General features: G+C 50.2%; 1 protein-coding gene across 4 annotated transcripts in view; it reads left to right on the top strand.

Moving 5' to 3' along the window:
* Window positions 1-18784, top strand: part of Dab2ip (DAB2 interacting protein) — a 175484-nt gene that overhangs the window by 7475 nt on the left and 149225 nt on the right. Inside the window, exon 1 of one of the 4 annotated variants that reach the window (XM_029484632.1) lies at window positions 16558-16921. The exons of 2 other annotated variants lie outside the window; for them this stretch is intronic. In XM_029484632.1, the coding sequence (XP_029340492.1) occupies window positions 16819-16921 (103 nt within the window). In that variant the 5' untranslated portion in view covers window positions 16558-16818. Of the gene's footprint in view, window positions 1-16557; window positions 16922-17720; window positions 17932-18784 lie in introns of those variants that run through there. One more of the 4 variants, XM_021181770.2, reaches the window with a different exon arrangement.

Below are 18784 nucleotides of genomic sequence, written 5' to 3' on the forward strand. Positions count from 1 at the left end.
CTACCCACCTGTCCTGCCCACCTGTCCTACCCACCTGTCCTGCCCACCTGTCCTACCCACCTATCCTGCCCACCTGTCTTACCCACTTGTCCTGCTCACCTGTCCTACCCCTCACACCTGCTATCCTCTGTGGTGCTATCAGGAAGGAAGATCAGTAAGGAAAAGAAGCCAACAACATTCTAGCACTGCCCTACAAGGGACAAGTTCTGATTCCCACCCAGGCCCTCCTTTCTGACTGGCCTCTCTAGGCCGTGAGTCCAGCCTTTCCCCACTGTCTGACCTCATTGTTTCTGCTTCCTGGATAAAGCTGTGGGCCAGCCTACCCTAGACCTTCTGAAGCCACAGTTGTGCCTTAATCTTTGAGACTGCTCTCGAGAAGTCACCCTTGGAAGCCCAGTGAGTCTGGAGTAGGTGGTAAACAGCCCTAGGAGTGTGGAAACCCAAAGGAAAGATCTGCTAAGAGCTTCCTGACAGGCATGCTGTATGATGGGAATATGGAAGCTGGGGAAGGACAAAACAGATCCATTGAAACCTCTGCCTGCTTTATAAAGGTTCAGAGAGCTACCCTGCCTCTCCCTCTTTAGCCCCACCTCACTTTAACCTTGGACACCTAGGCAGCTGCCTCCCTCCCTTCTTGGGCTCCTTCGTGTCTTCAGCTCTATGTACAGCTGGTCTGCCGTGGTGGTAGTATAAAAATCTAAACACACCGACAGGGCTCAAGGTGGGCCAGGGACTGACCCTAAGATGACACCTGACTCTGGCCTCAGTGCCACACACTCTCCCTTGCTGGTGCCACCATAATTACTCCATGTGTCCTCCTCTCCTTCGCTCTGGGTGGTCTCCATCTCAGCTCTCCCCGCTCACCTTGACTCTGGTCTGTCCCACCCGTGTGTGGACACCTCCTCCGGGAAGGCTTTCTGACGATGCCGCTTGGCTACCCTGGGCTTCCTGCTATTCTTCTAATGCTGATGAGTCTAGCTGCCACTCTGTCAGGTGCCACCTCTGGGCTGCGAGCTGCCTGGCCAGCCAGACTAAAAGCTTTGAGTCTGAGATATTGGAGTGAGAAAGAGCCGGAAGGGCCCAAACCTCTGGCCTGGTGGCAGGGGATGCTGAGAAGCGGGACACAGTGGTAAAGCAGATTCTGAATGGAAGTGGAGATGATGTCTGTGTCTTCAGGGCCTTGTGGTGGCTTTTTATGGGGTGTTTGTGATAATTCTTTCAGATGAGACCCCTATTTCAGCATGGAGGGATGGGGCTCTCATGTGTCATTCATAGTTTACGCTCCTCCCCTGGGAAGCCAGCCCAACCAACTATGGTCATAGCTTTCCTCTCGTTCTGGGATATCCCTTGGGCTATGTCTGAAAATGCTTGCAGGCAGATAGATTGCTTCATCTTTTGAAGAGGCTACCTTGTCCAGTAGAGGGACAATTTTACAGAGAAGAGGCCAATGACTAGGTTTGCCTTGCCCTCACTTGGGCAGCAGGGTGGTCTGGGTCACACTGACCCAGGAGAGCGGGGCAAAGGGGGTGGAGGGATGCTCATCCAATCTGATGGCTGTGCGGGGCAGCTGGATCACCACAAGCCAGACTTCCTGCCTGTGACCTACATTCCCCTAGCTCCTCCACGTGCAGACAGATGGGAGCAGGGCCTGTGGGAGAGGGATGGTGTCCCAGCAAAGAGGACTCTGTGGCTGCAGAAACCTTCACGTGAGCATGGGAAGGAGTATAAGAGTCTTTCTGCTTACCTCAGCCCCCGCAGGCTAATGGCAGGTCTGTCCAGAATGGCCAGACCAAGGCACCGTGGCTGCTGTAAAGGCCGAGGCACTTGTCTCCAGAGCACCCCAGGACTCACACACTGCGTGGTCTCATGTTGCCCTTTGCTATGGTGGCATCCTAGGCATGGAGCGGTATGCCTCCCTCAACACTACACAGAGGCAGTTCCTTGTTGAAGACCTACTGTGTGAAGCAACAGTAGCACAGTGGGGCATAAGTCTATTCTCACAACTGTTCATTCCTGGTACCCAGTTCTGCTTTTGGGCTCTGTGCTCTCTGCCTGGGGAACCTATGTCAGTCTTCCCCTTGAAGTCCCCCCATCCCATCCCCCCACCCCTGTGTCTCTGCCAGCCTCCATTGGGGTCCTTATCCCCCAGATCCTGCCCTAGACCAAAGGGCCTTTCTACTGTGTGATCTTACATGCCTCAGCCCCATCTCCCTCACGTGTTCTGCTCAGGGATCAAGGCCACCCTGCCATGCTCTGTGGCCTTTGCCTGCTGCTCACACCTTGGAGCCTCAACTCTCTGGCAGAGCACTTTTCCTTGAATGTGTATTGAGTAAATAGTGGATGGCTGAAAGACTTAATGCAATGAAAAGGACTTTGCAAGCTCTAAAGGGCTGCATGTGGGCCTCTTCTGATAAGCTAGCACATGGGGCGGTACTAAGCAGCCTTTGGAGCCTTCATAGAGAGAATTTAGCTTCATCCGACAGAAGTGAGGCCCACCTCAATGGTTAGAAGAAACCTGGGCTCCACAGCAAGAGAGGCTGGAGGGAGCCCTGGTGAGGAGAAGCTTCAGCCTGGAGCAGAAGCCTTTAACCTTCAACGGGTGTTCATGGTAACTGTTGGAGTCGGGTGGTGCTGACCTGTGAATTACAGACTACTTTGTTGAGTCCAGCTGGACAAAGATGTCCCCAGTCATGGCCAAATTAAGTACCCCTGTCACCAGGTGGTGGTGCTTATCAGTATCCCAACACTCAGGTGGCTATAGGACCAGGAGAGGGGCTCATGAATTACGGGATAGGTACAGAGAGGGAAGGGAAAGAGGGAGGGGGAGGAGGGAGAGAGAGAGAGAGAGAGAGAGAGAGAGAGAGAGAGAGAGCACACCACCCTCACTGTCCTAGAGTAGAAAGGGCTACAGACAGGAAGTTTGAGCAGGGAAGGACAGGGTACCAAGCTGTAGCCAGCAACAGTCTAATGGAGCTGCCTCATCCTTCAGTTGACCCTGGGCTCATTAAGATCAAGCTACGGCTGAGGGCCAAGCAAGCTGCCTGGTGAACAAAAGAGCTTGTATTTGGAGAGAGGACCATTAGCCAGGACCAAGGGAGGGTTGCAGGGCTGAGGAATGGCTGTGAGGAGCAGAAGCAAGATAAGGAACTGAGCTGGGGGGGGGGGGGGGCAGAGCAGTGTCTCAGACTTCCAACCACAGCTCTACCCAGTGGAGACGGTGTTGATGTCCTGCCCTAAGGTGAGAGATGAGAGGCCACAGACCACATTCCAGGCTGGGACCAATCAGCATAGAAAGGACAAGGCAGGCTGGAGCCCCCTAACCCATGTCCATGTGCTGTGTCTCAGAAGGAACCAGGCTGTCTAGTCTGTGTGTGAGAGGGAGACTGGGAGGAGAGATGGGGTCACGAAGCTCACAGGCCCCTAGTCTGTGTATGGTCAGATGAGCTGCCAAATGCAGGTCTTGCCCATCACCCCACCTAAGACCTTCACTGGCTTTCCAGAGTCCTCAAGATTCATCTCCAGATCTTAAACAGATCTTGAATAGTCCCTAAAGGTCCTTGACAAGTCTGGGTAGCTACTTCCTCTACCTGCAAGGGTCACCAAGTCCAAGCCAGGTTTCAGTCAGGCTGAGTGGCTGACAGCTCCTTAAACAGCTCCTCCAATAATTCCTGCCTATCAATTCTGGGCCTAAAACACCTGCTTCCAGGCTGGGTGTAGTGGTGTGCGCCTTTAAACAGCACTCAGGAGGCAGAGGCAGGCGGATCCTTGAGTTTGAAGTCAGCCTGGTTGACAAAGTGAGTTCCAGGACAGCCAGGGCTATACAGAGAAACCCTGTCTCAAAACACACACACACACACACACACACACACACACACACACACACACACACACACACAGAGAGAGACAGAGAGACAGAGAGAGACAGAGAGACAGAGAGAGACAGAGACAGAAACAGAGACACACACAGACGCAGAGAGACACAGAGAGCCTGCTTCCTCTTCACACGCAGTGCCTAACCCCACTAGCTCCTACTCTGAGTTGGTGTCCTTTTAGTACCCATATCCTCTGGGAAGCTTTCTCAGCTTAGTATCAATAGCAAGAGTGTCAATGGTGTCCACCATGTCAGGAGGCAGCTGTCCAGGGGGAGGGGTGTCTACTATGAGGCAACAGAAAGTGGTAACTGGGGTCACTGGTTAGGTGGTGAGAAAGGACAGGAGGATTTAAATGACACACAGAGAAGTGGATAAGCAGAGTCAAGGCACAGCCCGTCCTGGCCACCCGGCATGTGCAGGGCACACTGAATTTCTGTTGGCGCTTGGGAACAGACACTACCAGACAGGTCACGTGGCAACCAGATCCAGCTGGCTTTGCTGAGGTTCCTCTTAGACTGCCACAGGGACAGTCAGGTGTTCGTAGGTGGGACCCAGGGAGGCACAGCTTAGTTCACACAGGTCTCATCGGCCTTCACTGTCTGAGGAGACATGCGGAGATGTGAGATGGAGAGAGACCTCTTTTACTAACCCACCTCCCAGCAGATCAGCTTCCTTCCAACTGATGGTTTTCTTTTTTTTTTTCTTTTTTTTTTTTTAAAGATTTATTTATTTATTATATGTAAGTTCACTGTAGCTATCTTCAGACACTCCAGAAGAGGGCACCAGATCTCGGTTACGGATGGTTGTGAGCCACCATGTGGTTGCTGGGATTTGAACTCTGGACCTTCGGAAGAGCAGTCGGGTGCTCTTACCCACTGAGCCATCTCACCAGCCCGATGGTTTTCTTTTGACATGGGAGTTCTGAGCTGAATACAGTGGTGATGATCCCAGCCCTTTAGAGGCAGAAGCTGGGGATCAAGAGTCCAAGGTTTTCCTTGTCTACCTAGTTTGATGCTAGTTTGGGCTGCATAAGACTCTGTGGTAGGTTGAATAAGAATGGCCCCCATAGGTCTATAGATTTGAATGCTTAGTCACCAGGGAGTGGAACTGTTTGAAGAGATTAGAAGGATTAAAAGGTGTGGCCTTGTTGGAGGAAGTGTATCACTGGGAGGAGGCATTTAAAGTTTCAAAAGCCCATGTCAGGCCCAGTCTGTCTGTCTCCCCTCTCTCTCCCCTCCCTCTTTCTGCCTGAAGATCAGGATGTAACCCTTCGCTCTTGTTCCAGTGCTATGTTCCCCACCATGGTGACAATGGACTCACCCTCTGAAACTGTAAACGAGCCCCCACTTAAAAGCTTCCTTTTATAAGAGTTGCCTTGGTCATGGCGTCTCTCCACAGCAATAGAGCAGTGACTAAGGCAGACTCAGGCTCAAAACAAACAGACAATTTCCCACCACATCCTCCCCACAAAATGAGATGAAACAAGAGTTCTGCAGCTTGTCGGTTTAAAGAGTTGGTTTTAAACCCTGGGAATGGGGAATAATCCCAGTGCGGACAGGTCAAGAGGACTGTTGAATTCCAGGCCACGAATTCAATAAGAAAGCCTAATCCTGCTGTTCCTGTAGAGATGGAAAGGCAAACCCTACAGAGGCCTGGGTGTGGCCTCAGTCCCTAGGGAGAATGGTGACAAGCCAGTCCACCTCCTGACCCTTCTTGTGGAACCAGGCCACCCTCTGCCGGAAGGATAGTGTTGGACAAATAAGCATCTCAAAGTAGGTTTTGTTAGCATGCAGGATGACAACAGGAGACGCTGGCTTCTGAATGGGAAGTGGGTGCAGGGAGGAGGCTCTGGGCAGAAGCTGCAAGCAAAGATCAGAGCTGGGCAGCTGGGCAGCTGGGCACGCCTCATTGAGAGCCTGGTACCCAGCCAAGGATGCACTGGGTTTAGAATTAGACTCGTGGTTCTATTCCTGACTTTTCTATCTTCTCACTACATCTACTTTGGCCAAACAGACCTCTTCTGAAAAAAGAAAAAACAGTAGCAATCACTTCTGGTTGATTATAAGGGGTTAAAGTGACTTCAAGATTCTTCTTCCCCCTCCTCTTCTCTCCTTTTTCCTCCTCCTCCTCTTCCTCCTTTTCTTTCATAATGAGACAGGGTCTCTCTCTAAAGCCCTGACTGGCCTGAAACACAGTGTAAACCAGGCTGGCCTTGAACTCTGTCTGCTGTGTCTTCCTCTGCTGTGGGGTGCTGGAGATTACCGGCAGGTGCCACCACGCCTGGTTTAGGATTATTACTGAGTATGAATTCGGGAAGGTGGAGATCCCAGCTAGTCTTCTTATTCACCGTATGACCGGAAGTGAATGCCTCACCCTCTCAGCCTCAGTGTCCCCATTTGCGTACACGGCAGCCGCCACTTCCTCCACAGGATGCGATGTGTGGTAAAGTGTTAAAATAGCTAAAATCGGCTCCCATCTATGACTATCATTAGTTTTACCCACATAACAGCAGAGTCTGGGCTGCCTGAAGAAGGAGGTAATAAGTAGGAGGGAAATTAGGGCTCTCCCAGCAAATACCTGATGGATCAAGTTCCACCCAGCGCTTCCACTTAGCTGGGTGTCCACCCTTGCTTCCTGTGGCCCGGCTGCTCTCAGTACTGTTTTTCAATGCACGGAGGTAGAGTCTGTTTCAACCCTAGATGACTTTGGGTGACAAAGAAGCAACTTCAGGTGCCTTGAATCAAATCCTCTCCAGAAAGTGAAACAAACCTGGAAGTCAGAATTGCTCTGAGGCTGATAATTCTGGGAGGGCACCTCCTGGCATTAAAACTAAATTAGATCACGGTACCTCTGCTATTACTAAATAATTCCCCATGATTACACAAGGCAGCCATGACTCCTGATGGCGGTGAACTTCAGGTGACTTACTCCAAATAACCTCGAAACTTGCAGGCTCATCTGATCGCTTCTCTATAGTGTTGCAGGCAGGTAATTATGCTAATGGGCCTTAAAAAAAATCACCTTTCTAGTCTGGGATTGGAAGAGCTTGAAACAGAAATGTGAGCAGTGTATATTTCCTGCAGCAGAAGCTGGGCGCCATGTCTGATTCCTAAAGGGCCCTTTGTCAAAAGGGAGAGAAACCCCTTCTGCAGTTGGAATTAAAGTGGCTGCACTCTTCCTCTCTTCCGATCTGTATACACACTGTTGGGACTCATCACTCTAAGAAGCAGGCACACAACAGAGGCTCAGGATCTCTTAGCTAATTCAAGCTTACAGGTGTAATGTTCCAGTTTCCAGGCAGGGTTTTGGCCACAGGCTGGGACACTATCAAATTCAAGAATGATTCTGATGCTTCAGGAAAACACCAGAGGGGCAGTGCCGTCCTTGTCAGGCCTATTACTGCATGCACGTGCGAGTACTGCTTAGTGGCTTGGTTCCTGAACTTGATTGACTACAGCCAACCTTATGAAGGCATTTCCTTTTTTAAGGATTTATTTTTATTTTAAGTGCATTGGTGTTTTGCCTGCATATGTCTGTGTGAGGGTTTCAGATCCTCTGTAACTGGAATTAAGACAGTTACGAGCTGTCATGTGGGTGCTGGGAACTGAACCCAGGTTCTCTGGAAGAGCAGCCAGTGTCTTAACCACTGAGTTACCTCTCCAGCCCCATGAAGGCTTCTTGCTTGCTTGCTTTTGTTGTATTCAAGTATACTGTAGACACACCAGAAGAGGTCATTGGATCCCATTATAGATGATCATGAGCTGGGAATTGAACTCGGGACCTCTGGAAGAGTAGTCAGTCCTCTTAACTGCTGAGCCATCTCTCCAGCCTGAAGGCATTTTTCTTAATGAGGCTGCCTCCCCTCATGACTTTGGCTTTTGTGAAGTTGACATAAAACTATGCAGTACACATATCATGCACCTTTTTGTTATTATTTACCATTAGTTTGTTTAGTTCTGAGGCAGGCCTTCAGGTATCCAGGCTGGCTTCAAGCTAGTAAGATCAGATTTTTCTGCCTCCATTTCCTGAGGTCTGGAATTACTGACATGCAACACCAAGTCAAGTTTCCATGGTGCTGGGATGAACCCTAGAGCTTCTTATGTGCTAGGCAACCACTCTATCAACAGAGTCACAGGGGATAAAGTAAGCAATTGAGAATGTCTTAGCATAAGTATATAAAAATATTGCAGAGGACATCCTTACACTAAAAAGCAGTCACCGCTCATATAAACGCTTTAAATCAGGCACCCTGTATTTTGTCTGGCCGTCCTATCCACAGCCCCTCATATCTCCAGCTAGCCATGCCCTCTCCCCAGTTTGACCTCCTCCTATGGGCACATAGCCTGGCAAATTCCTATACACAAGAAGCTCCGCATGCCTCACCCCTGCTGTGCAGATATTTATCATGCACTGTGATAATTGTTTTCTGGTTGTTATTTTATTATTTGCCCTTTTCCTAAGGAGCCAACCTCATTTTCTTCTGGGGGCAAAAGAAAAGTTATGGCCACGGTCTCCTCTGCTTCTTCCTGGCCACATCTCATTCTTAAATTACCTCCAGTTTCTGCGTCTGTCTCAGGCTAACCTACTTCTTCCTCTCTGCCATTTGCATTTTTCTTTTTTCTTTTCTTTATTTCCATTTGAATTTCTGTTTACCTTATGTGTATGAGAGTTTTGTCTGCATGCTTGTCTGTGCACCACGTGCATGCCTGGTACTCCTGGAGGCCAGAAGAGGATGTCAGATTCTCTGAAATTGGAGTTATAGATGGTGGTGAGCTACCAGGTAGGTGCTGGGAATTGAACTTGAGTCCTCTGTAAGAGAATCAGTGCTCAGATCACTGAGCTGTCTCTCTAGCCCGATTTTATCTCTTGAGATGGAATCTCTTACTGAACCTGGAGCTCACAAATTGTCAATACTGACTGTCAGTGAGTTGGGTTCTGTGGATCCGCTTGCGTCTACCTCCCTAGCAACAGGATTACAGGTGCCAGCTTTTTATGTGGATCCTGGGGACTCAAATTCAGGTCTTTATGCTTGCACAGAAATTACTTTACCACCAGATCATTTCCCCAGCCTCAGAGAGAAGTTCTTCATTCTAGAAGAGGGATTGAAACATACCCTCCTGCAGAGTTTTCCCTTCAGTGGGCATCCAAATTGGACCTTTCATTTCTGGCTGAACCTCCTGGGCTGTCTTCACGCCCTGTTCCCTTCCTGGACCATCCCCAGGATAGTCTCTTGCCTTTCCCTTTAAATCTTCTTCCTTCTCCAGATTATAGATCCTCCCTGCCCAGGATCATCAGAGTCAGTGCCTCTCTAAGCAACTCAAGCTGCTGGGCATGGCATTTAGGGTCCTAGGAACCCAGCCTTTCTTCATCTTCCTGCTTGTGGCTGATGCCTGCCCAGGGGTGCTTAACTGGTGATCCTGAGCATATCAGGCTGTAACATGCTTTAGCATGGGCCGTCCCCTCATTGCCTGGTTGTAGCTTCTGCTTTAAGAGGTCACCTCCTTGGAAGGCACCCCCTACTCAGGCTAGCACTAGGGACCACAGCCCCCTCCTCTGTCTCAATAATTACTAGCTTACCAGCTTATGCTCAGTATGTAATGGGAGAGACTCCTGTATGGGCCACAGGGAAGTTTCCTGGTGGCTCTGCTGACACCATAGCCTGCCTCTTTCCCTAGTACCTGGGAGCAACTCACTGGCCTTTTCACCTTTGTCCCCAGCTCTCAGCTCAGAGCCTGCCCAGAGGGGCCCCCATATCATTGACTGAGAGAATACACAAACAGTAGGGAGAAGCTGCAGAGGCCGACTAAACTCCCACAGGATTGCTCCTCTCCAAGCCGGAACTGGCATCACTCAGCCCCTCCTCCATGCCCAGGGACTCACACCAATGTTGAATTCACAGACCCCACCAAGGCAAATGTACATTTCCACTTTATTCCTTCTCCTCCCTGCTTCCCCGTCCCTCCCCACCATGCCTGCCATCTTCCTGTAGGAGTACCGTGAACCTGAGCCTGGGTGAGTATCTGAGAATGCTTTGGACCATGGGTTTTTGCTTGTTTGTCTATTTTTTAAAAAGATTTATTTATTTATTTATTTATTTATTTATTTATTTATTTATTTATTTATTTAATGTATATGAGTAAACTGCAGCTGTACAGATGGTTGTGAGCCTTCATGCCATTGTTGGGAATTGAATTTCTCTGCTCTCTCTGGTCAATCCTGCTCACTCCAGCCCAAAGATTTTTTATTATTATAAATACTGTTAATTATTATTTATTATTATAAACACTGTTGCTGCCTTCAGACACACCAGAATAGGGCGTTTGATCTCATTACGGGTGGTTGTGAGCCACCATGTGGTTGCTAGGATTTGAACTCAGGATCTTCGGAAGAGCAGTCAGTGAGCCATCTCGCCAGCCCTTGTCTATTTTTTTTTTTTTTTTTTGAGACATGTATCCCCAGCTATCCGGGAACTCCCTCTGTAACTCAGGATGATCTTGATTTGACTTACCTGCCTCCACCTCCCAAGTGCTGGGGTCACAAGCATGCACTACTATATCCATCTTATATGATGATGTTGGATATAGAACAAGGCTTTGTGGGTGCTAGGCAAACACTCTCTACCACACCGTGTCTCCACCATACTTTGAATCCCACTTCCACTAGCAAGCATTTGACTCCCCTCCCCCGGAAGAGCCTAAGTCATAAGCTCTTTATTTTATTCAGGTATAGCACACAATACACAGAAAGATGTGGCAGCAGTTATAAGACTTAAATTTAGAACCAAACAGGCTTAGAATACTGGCTCAGCCATTTTCAGGCTGTATGCTCCTGTGCAAGTTGCTCACACTCTCTTAACTTCCATTTCCACGGGCTGGAGAGATGGCTCAGAGGGTAAGAGCACTGTCTGCTCTTCCAGAGGTCCTGAGTTCAAATCCCAGCAACCACATGGTGGCTCATAACCATGTATCATGAGGTCTGGTGCTCACTTCTGGCATGCAGGCAGAACACTGTATAATAAATAAATAAATAAATAAATAAATAAATAAATTACATAATCCAAAATGGAACCTCTTTAGAGCAGGTTGTGAGAACTGAGGGAGAGAATACACAGTCACCTGCCCAGGCATTCAGACTTGTTTGTCTCCAGCCACAGAGAGAAACGGTGGAAATTTTGGTAACCAATACTGTCCTATGATGAGAGTCAGGTTGTGGAGGTGTGCAAGTAGACCTGGGTTCATCCCTTCAGCGAACATTCACTGGGCAATACTATGTGCCAGAGCCCTTGCTGAGGGTCAGCAGTGATGCAATGGTGACCCCTGTACTCAGGATCCCCAAATACCAACCGTGGTCAGTATCGTGAAGGAACAGTGCTAGGTATAGGTGTCGGTTGAAAGCGAGGCGAGGTTGCTCTGAGGGAGTGACATTCAATGACCACTGAAAGAAGCTAATGAAGAAGCTAACCAGGCCAGGAGAGGAAAGGACAGAAGAAAGTGTTCTGAAAGCAAGCGGGAGGTTGGTGTGCAAGGGCCAGGTCTGAGGAAGGACTGCTGTTTATCTGAGAACTTTGAAATTAGCTGGAGTGGAAAAAGAGAAGCAGAGTTGGGAGGCTTCTGACCTCCTGGCTCCCAGGCCAGCCTCAAGGTGCATGCTCTTGTTCAGAAATGGGGACGTCCCTTGGAGGGTTTGCTTTTTTTACCAGCCGCACAAATACAATAGTGTGCAAAGCCCTTGAAAGCTTTTGTAGCAGGGTTAGGAGAGATCTGATTGGATCTGTGTTCTGTCAATCTTTCAAGAGGCACCAATGGGTAGGATCCACAGGGAGAACGGCACAGAGGCAGGGAAGTAGCTTGATGCTCACAGAAACCTGGGCAAAGGACCACAGTACCTGCTGTTTAAGGACAGCAGGTGAAGCCCTAGGTTCCTTCATTGGAACACTATGAGCAATCAGAATGTTATGTTCAGAAAATTAAGGGCAATCAGGTTCTGAGAGTGTTATCATTGATATGGCCAAGGAGTAAGATGGAATAGCCCAGAAAAATTAGGAGAGAAACTGGGGGAATGTGGGGAGTCAGAAGGGACCAGTACTGTCCACAGAATCACAGATTGCTAGAGGTTAGGGGAGATGAAGGCACAAGAACATCCTTTAATGTTGCCAATAGGGAGGTCACTGATGGTCTAGACAGCCATTAGAAAAAATGACAGGGCTGAGGATGTGGGTGTTGGGAGAATGTTGGCTTAACACGCACAGTACCTTAGGTTTGATTCTCAGCATATCCCACAAAGTCACGTATATACCCAAAAAACAAACAGAAAAATGAGCAGGATAGTGCACACTTGTAATCCTAGCGGTTAGCTGGGAAGGAGGCACTGTTAGGAGGGTCACCAATTCAAGGTTGTCCTTAGTCAGAGCAAGTTTGAGGCTAGCCTGTGACACATGAAACCCTTCCTTCAAAAAGAGGGTGGCAGACTATATGTTGTGTGGGATTCCTGCCTTACATAGCCATTTGCATGAGACAAAGGACCAACAGTGACTAATGTGTATGTCATCTTGGGGATATTACATTGTGCGATGGGATTTAAATCAAAGGGACTGGTTTATTAGCTTAGGAAAATCTCTCTCCAGAACCCTTGAAGTGCACAGGGCTGCTCTTTTCCAGTGACCACCCAGCTCTGTCAATGTCATGCTTCTGTCTGGATGTAGAACATGTGACTCTGGCAGACTCATCTTCTAGAGTCTGGACCATGAGCAATTCCCAGTCCTGCATGTTGCCTTGATGGAAGCTCCCAACAGGAGGACATATGTAGACTTTGCATACACAAGTACAGATGATGTATTTGGTAAATCACTTCAGACACGTCCCTGGGGAAGGAACCACGGGCTCTGTCGCCCCTACAGATGGAAGCTGGCAAGGAAAAGACAGGTCCAGATTGAGATCCCTGGGATATATGTGAGAACAGATTGGAGGGGAGCAGAGCGGCTATGGGGAGACAAAGAAGAAGGTCTGCAAGGATGGTGTGCTGTGCAGCTCGGCACCTGGGCACCTGGGAAGTGGAATGCTGGGAGGAGGAACAGGGCAAGGGTACAGAGCAGGCTCTTGACACTTCCGGCTCCCCAGACAGCCTCCAGGTGCATACTTCTGCTCAGAACTGGCTCACACCCTTGTTGTTGTTGTTTTTTAAACCAGCTTTCTACTTGCATAGTGGCCCAACTGGGTTCCTTCCACCCTCCTCTGCAAACATCTTCCTCTTAGCCAACATTCACATAATTGCTGCTTGACCTAAGAAGGGGGCTGTGCATATGGCTTCTGTGGTCTCATAGACTCATCCTAATCTCTCCTTGTGACAGGCCTCACCATATCCTGGCCGTGCAGACCCCAACAGTGAGGTTCGGATGAATGAAATGGTATGGTAGATTACACAGCTAGTAACTGGTTCAGCCCAGACTGATTGCAGCTCTCTTGACCTCAAAGTTCATGTTACTCTCAAGACGATTCATGAAGACCAAGCAGTCCATTGGGCAGGTGATGGGGTTGTTTTCCTTCTGAGAGTCTGGCGTGGTCTCAGAGTTGGATCTGCTCAACATTTATGTTCTTATGTCCTAGTTAAGTCCCTGTGCAGAGGGAGAGCCTGCAGTGGTAACCCAGAAAAGGTGAAATATGAGAAGTTGTACTAGTACTCATCTATAATCTTTGTACTAAGGAGGCTGAGGCAGGAGGATTACAAGCTTGAAACCAGCATGAACTAGAGTAGCAAAACCTTGTCTTTAAAATAAAGTCTGCCTCGAGACAAACCTGAAACTAGGTGCCACCGTCTGTCTTGTGAGAATATGGACAGTGAAGGACAGGTACTAGGGAGCTGCCTCAGGAATAGATGAGGACCCTCCACCTCACCCAGGGTCCCCATGGCAGAACTGTATCACACAAGCGTTGAAGCAGAGACTGGGAGCAGCAAGCCAGGATGACACGCTGCCTGTGCAAATCCCTTGGAGGCCTAGCCTGCACAGTGGGCTGTGTCTAGGCTGAGCAGCGCTTCAGAGGAGATGCTCTAGGAAGCTATTAGTATTCTTTGGGTTTCCTGAGTACCTCATCGCAAGCCAGGCTATGTTCATCCGTCAGCACTTAGACACGATGACATCATTAAAAGAAGGAAAGGAGAGCTAGAGAGATGGATCAGCAGTCAAGAGCACTGACTGCTCTTCCAGAGGTCCTGAGTTCAAATTCCAGCAATCACATAGTGGCTCACAACCATCTGTCATGGGATCTGATGCCCTTTTTTGGGGTATAGTTACAGTGTACTTTCATACATTAAATAAATAAATACATCTTAAAAAAAGAAGTTAGAGGAGGAAGAGGAGGAGGAAGAGGAGGAAGACTAGGAAGAGGAGGAGGGAGAGGAGGAGAAAAGTATCCCTTTGGATCAGGACTGGTTGTTTTTAGGGATTCCCATCAGGCTTTCTTTATGTTTTTTTTTTTTTTTTAAGTCTGGGGTCTAGAGTGATTGTGTAGCATTCACTCACAAGGTCCTAGGTTCAATCTCCCAAAATACCACACACACACACACACACACACACACACACACACACACACACACACACATATGAGACAGACATTTATGCACTTACCACTCCAGTCAAAAAACTAAAACCTTGCCTAAATGGGCAGCCTCTTCCTCCAACCCATCCCTTCACCCTCCGCCTCCTACCCATCCCACCACCCTCCTCCTCCCTGGGGTAAACACTTTACTGAAAGCTGCATTTATCATGCCTCTGCATGCTTCCTGCTTTTGCATCTGTGCATACTCACGTGATATATGGGTATTTGGGTTTTCGTGTTTAAAGAATCCAAATGAATGATATCATGCAATTTGTTCCTCTGCAACTTGCTGTGTCTTCTCTCTCCCTCGGAGACTCGCAGACTCTCTAGCTAGTCCCCCTCACTGCGGCAGAGACCCTCAGAGCATTCTGCAATGGGTCTATGCGGTCTGCAGATGGTCACAGGCTGCCTTGCCTTTTTTTTGGGGGGGGGGGAGACACACATTCATTAGGCGTGTCCCTCAGGGATGACCGGATAGCTGGGTGTTCTTGGTGCTTCCGGGCTGTTTTCCAGAGTGTCTGTAACCACCTTCCCTCCTGGCATGGGTGTTCTGTATCCCACTGTCTCCCCTTTGTTTGGGTGCCAATCTGACAGGAATGATGTGACACTCTCCTGACAGAGGCCTGATTCTGTGTGTCCTTGGTTACAGTAAGGCTTTCTTTGCATCTGTTTAATGGGCATTCATGTTCCTTCTGCCAGGTGCCTGATCGTACACGCTTTGAAGTCTTTTTGTAGCTCAGGATGTCCTTGAACTTCTGCTCTTCCTGCCACCACCTCCCATTTGGCTAGGATTACAGGTTTTAGCCACCACACCTAGTTTATGTGCTTCTGGGGGATCAAACACCAGGCCATCACTTTAGCAACTAAACGACACCCCCAGCCCTCTACCTTCTCTTCTGAAAATCAGTTTGTCAGAGGCCTTTGTACAGCTTGCATTTGACTCCCATACATCTTCTCATGAACCTGGCATTCACAGTTTAATTAAATGCATCCATCTTTATTTTGATGTTCTGTGGGTCTTTAAGAAATCTTGCCCTCCGATAAGTTTGTCTGTTTGCTTACTTAGAGTCAGAGGCTCACTGTGTAGTTCAGGCTCATGGCCTGGAACTATGTAATCCAAGCTGGCCTTAAACTCACCACAGTCCCAGCCTCTCGGTTCCTGGGCTTACTAATGCGAGGCACCATGCCCAGCTTGTTTTCATATTTAATCTTTTGTATACCTGACACTGATGGTGTGGAATTAGGGATTCCATTTTTCTTTTCTAATACAGACAGACATCCAATTGCTCCAGCACCATTTATAGAAGTGTCTACTCTTTCTCCACTGACCTCAAGTACCACTCCTGCCAATATTAAATTTCCATACACGTGTGAGTCTATTTTTGCAACCTCTATTCTAATCCCCCACCCTATTTATTTACCCTTACTTTAACACCACATGCACCTCTTTAGGCTCCTCCCACAACTCCGTGTGTGCAGATCCTGCCTGAGTCTTCACATCTTCATGGAAGGAACATGTAGGTAATAGTTTTGCTCACAAAGGTTTTCTCAGATATTGTCTTGGGGCTTTAAAAACTACCCCCTCCTTTTTTTTTTTTTTTTTTTTTTTTTTTTTTTTTTTTTTTTTTTTTTGCAAGACGAGGAGATAGATCCAGAATTGAGGTGGTTTGCCAAGGCCACATCATTGAAAAGTGTTGGGCTTTCAAAGCTGCCTGGTCCATCCAGAGCACATTACTGCACTGTATCTGACTTCACTACTTCCTTCATCAAGAAAGTTCAGAGTGATGACTTCGTGCTTTGTTGGGTCTTAGACTCCATTTCGTAGGGCCTCTTCCTAACAAGAAGTGGGGACTCTCAGTAAGGTAGACGTATGCTCCATCTGAGGCGTGTGATGGTGAGGAAAGTCGGGCCATGTTCCGAGGTCAGTTTCAAGAGCCCTCTCGGGGCGTGCACTTGGGCCCAAGGCACAGCTTGAGAGGACGCAGGCTTCCCCCTGGAATTACAGGCGTCCTCCCGCCCTCCCGCCTCGAGAGGCAGGAATGCGCAGGATCAGCTTTCAGCAGGGCCCTGGCCGTCTTTCCGGGGAGCTCCCCGGACAGGCCCTTCTTCAACGGCCGAATTAACTGGTTCTGTCTGTCCGACTGGGAGAGCAGCTCCCACTAAAAATAGCCCCGCTCAGGGCGGCCTGCTCCCCGCCCGGGCCCGCGCTACCGCCGTGGGAGTCAGAGCCGGGACGGCACGAGGAGCCCTGGGGAGCGCCCGCACGCCAGGGTCCGACCCCCGAGGCCCAGGCCGGGTGCGCAGCGCTGGCGCCACAGGTGCCGCGGAGGGAGGCAGGTCCGACGCCTGCCGAGATGGGCGCTGGGCGCTCGGCCGGCCGAGCGCTCGCCTGGGCCTCCCTGCCGCTGCTGGGGCCTCCCGCGGGCGCGCTCTGCGGGGACACGCTCTGCAGCAGAGGTAAGGCCCGGCGCGCGCCATCGCGGGCCTCCGCCTCCTCCGCGATCCTCCCCTCTAGGCTACTCGCAGTCCCCCGGGGCCAGGAGGGGCGGGCCCAGGCATCCACGGGTTTCGGGGATAGGAGCCAAGCGAACTCTTGTCAACTCACCTGCCAAAAGATCACAAAAGCCTTCGCCCCCTTCTGGTCTCAAATGTTTCCATTGCGGAAAATGGGGCGATGAAATCTGTGTGGGCCAAGGAACTTGGGGAACATCGAGCAGAACAGATTGGGATGTCCCGGAGTTTAAGTGGATGGGGGTGCTACGGTCCTTTTCTCAGGCACTGGTACCTGCCTCAAAGCCTGAAGTTGGAGATGGTGCTGGATGTATGGGAAAATTGAAGGGGTCAGCGCGCAGGGAACGATGCTTGCAGGGCGGGGGTAGTTAGAAGGTGACAGGGGAGTAAGGAAAGAGAAGCTTCGGTCATCTCTATGTCCCTGGGCTACAGCAAAGGAGGCAGGGAAGGACCTGGGAGGGCGGGCTGAGACCATGCGCGAGCTGGACCGGGCTAAGCAAGGCCAGAGGAGAGGCGTGTGGCCCCGCCTGGACCCTGGCCAAGGCCGGGCGGGGGCGAGCTCTGGCAGCCGAGGGGTTCGCCCTGCCCAGTCCGGCCCGGCGGGTGGTGGAGATGTGGGGTCGATTGACCAAACAGGTGCGCCCCCGCCCCTCCCCATCCGCCCCCGTTGGGGCCCGTGGGCGGGCAGAGCTGCGGCAGCGGGGCCTGCGATTGGCAGGGAAGGGCAGGCCGGTGGCCGGGGAGCAGAGAGCCGCGGCGCCGCGGGAGGCGGCGGAGCCGGCCGGAGCTCCATCCAGCCCGGCCCGCTCCGCTCGGCCCAGCGGGTCCCACGGAAACTTTCCTACGGCCGAACTGGCAGCCCAGTGCCCTGCGACCCGGAGACTTGGTGACTACGGGACCCTGGCCCTGGGCTTCTCCGACTGCACAGCGCTCAGCGTCCAGGCCGGCACGTAGAGGTAATGGCTGAGGACCACGGGTCAAGTTGAGGGTACCCCAACACCTGCAGTGATCCGAGCAGGGGCTTCTTGAAGACCTTGAGAGCTACAGGGCTGAGGAGGGCGCCTCAGTCTCGCTTTATTTAGTTCTCATTTCGGCTCTCCATCAGGACCTCTGAGCCTGTCAGACCCTTTAAACTTTGCTGTTTTCTGCTTCTATCCCTGTCCGCAGCCTGGTGCAGGGCTGACGCTGTCCTCTGGAAAGAAGAGTGCAGGTGTCACCAGGGAAGCGCCTTCAGCTGGGGCTAGCCATCTACAGGAGTTGGGGTTCAGGGTTCTCCAGTCTATCAATTTCAGAGGCTTCCTGTGACTCCCAAATTTAAGATCCCATCACACACACACACACACACACACACACACACACACACTCCAACTTTGGGATGTTTGTGATTATTGTTAGCCAGTGCTGTTACTAAGGACACAAGTGAACTCAGAGAGGTCTCTCCTCTTCCCTTGGCCTGCTTCCAACCCCACCCTCTACTGACAGAGCACACCTTGAGAGCATGGGGAGAGAGACCCAAGACCCAGCCTGGTGAGCACTGAAAGCTTTTGTTTGCTCAGCTTTCTCCCACCTCCTTCAGCTGCTGAGGTGGCGGCAGGGGAGTGCCCTTTAGTTTCAACTGCCAACGGTCACCAATGTCATCAATGAGAGTGAGTCGTCCTAGGAAACATTGTTCTTCCTCAATCTGAACTTTCCGTGTTCTTGACCTAAAAGACTGTGCCTCAGAATTAACCAGACCCAACACCCCGCTCCAGAATCTAAACACAGGTTCATAGTCAGCTTCCTCTGCTCATTATGAATTCGTAAACCCCC

The sequence above is a fragment of the Mus caroli genome, chromosome 2 (assembly GCF_900094665.2).
Source record: "Mus caroli chromosome 2, CAROLI_EIJ_v1.1, whole genome shotgun sequence".
NCBI classification, from domain to species: Eukaryota; Metazoa; Chordata; class Mammalia; order Rodentia; family Muridae; genus Mus; species Mus caroli.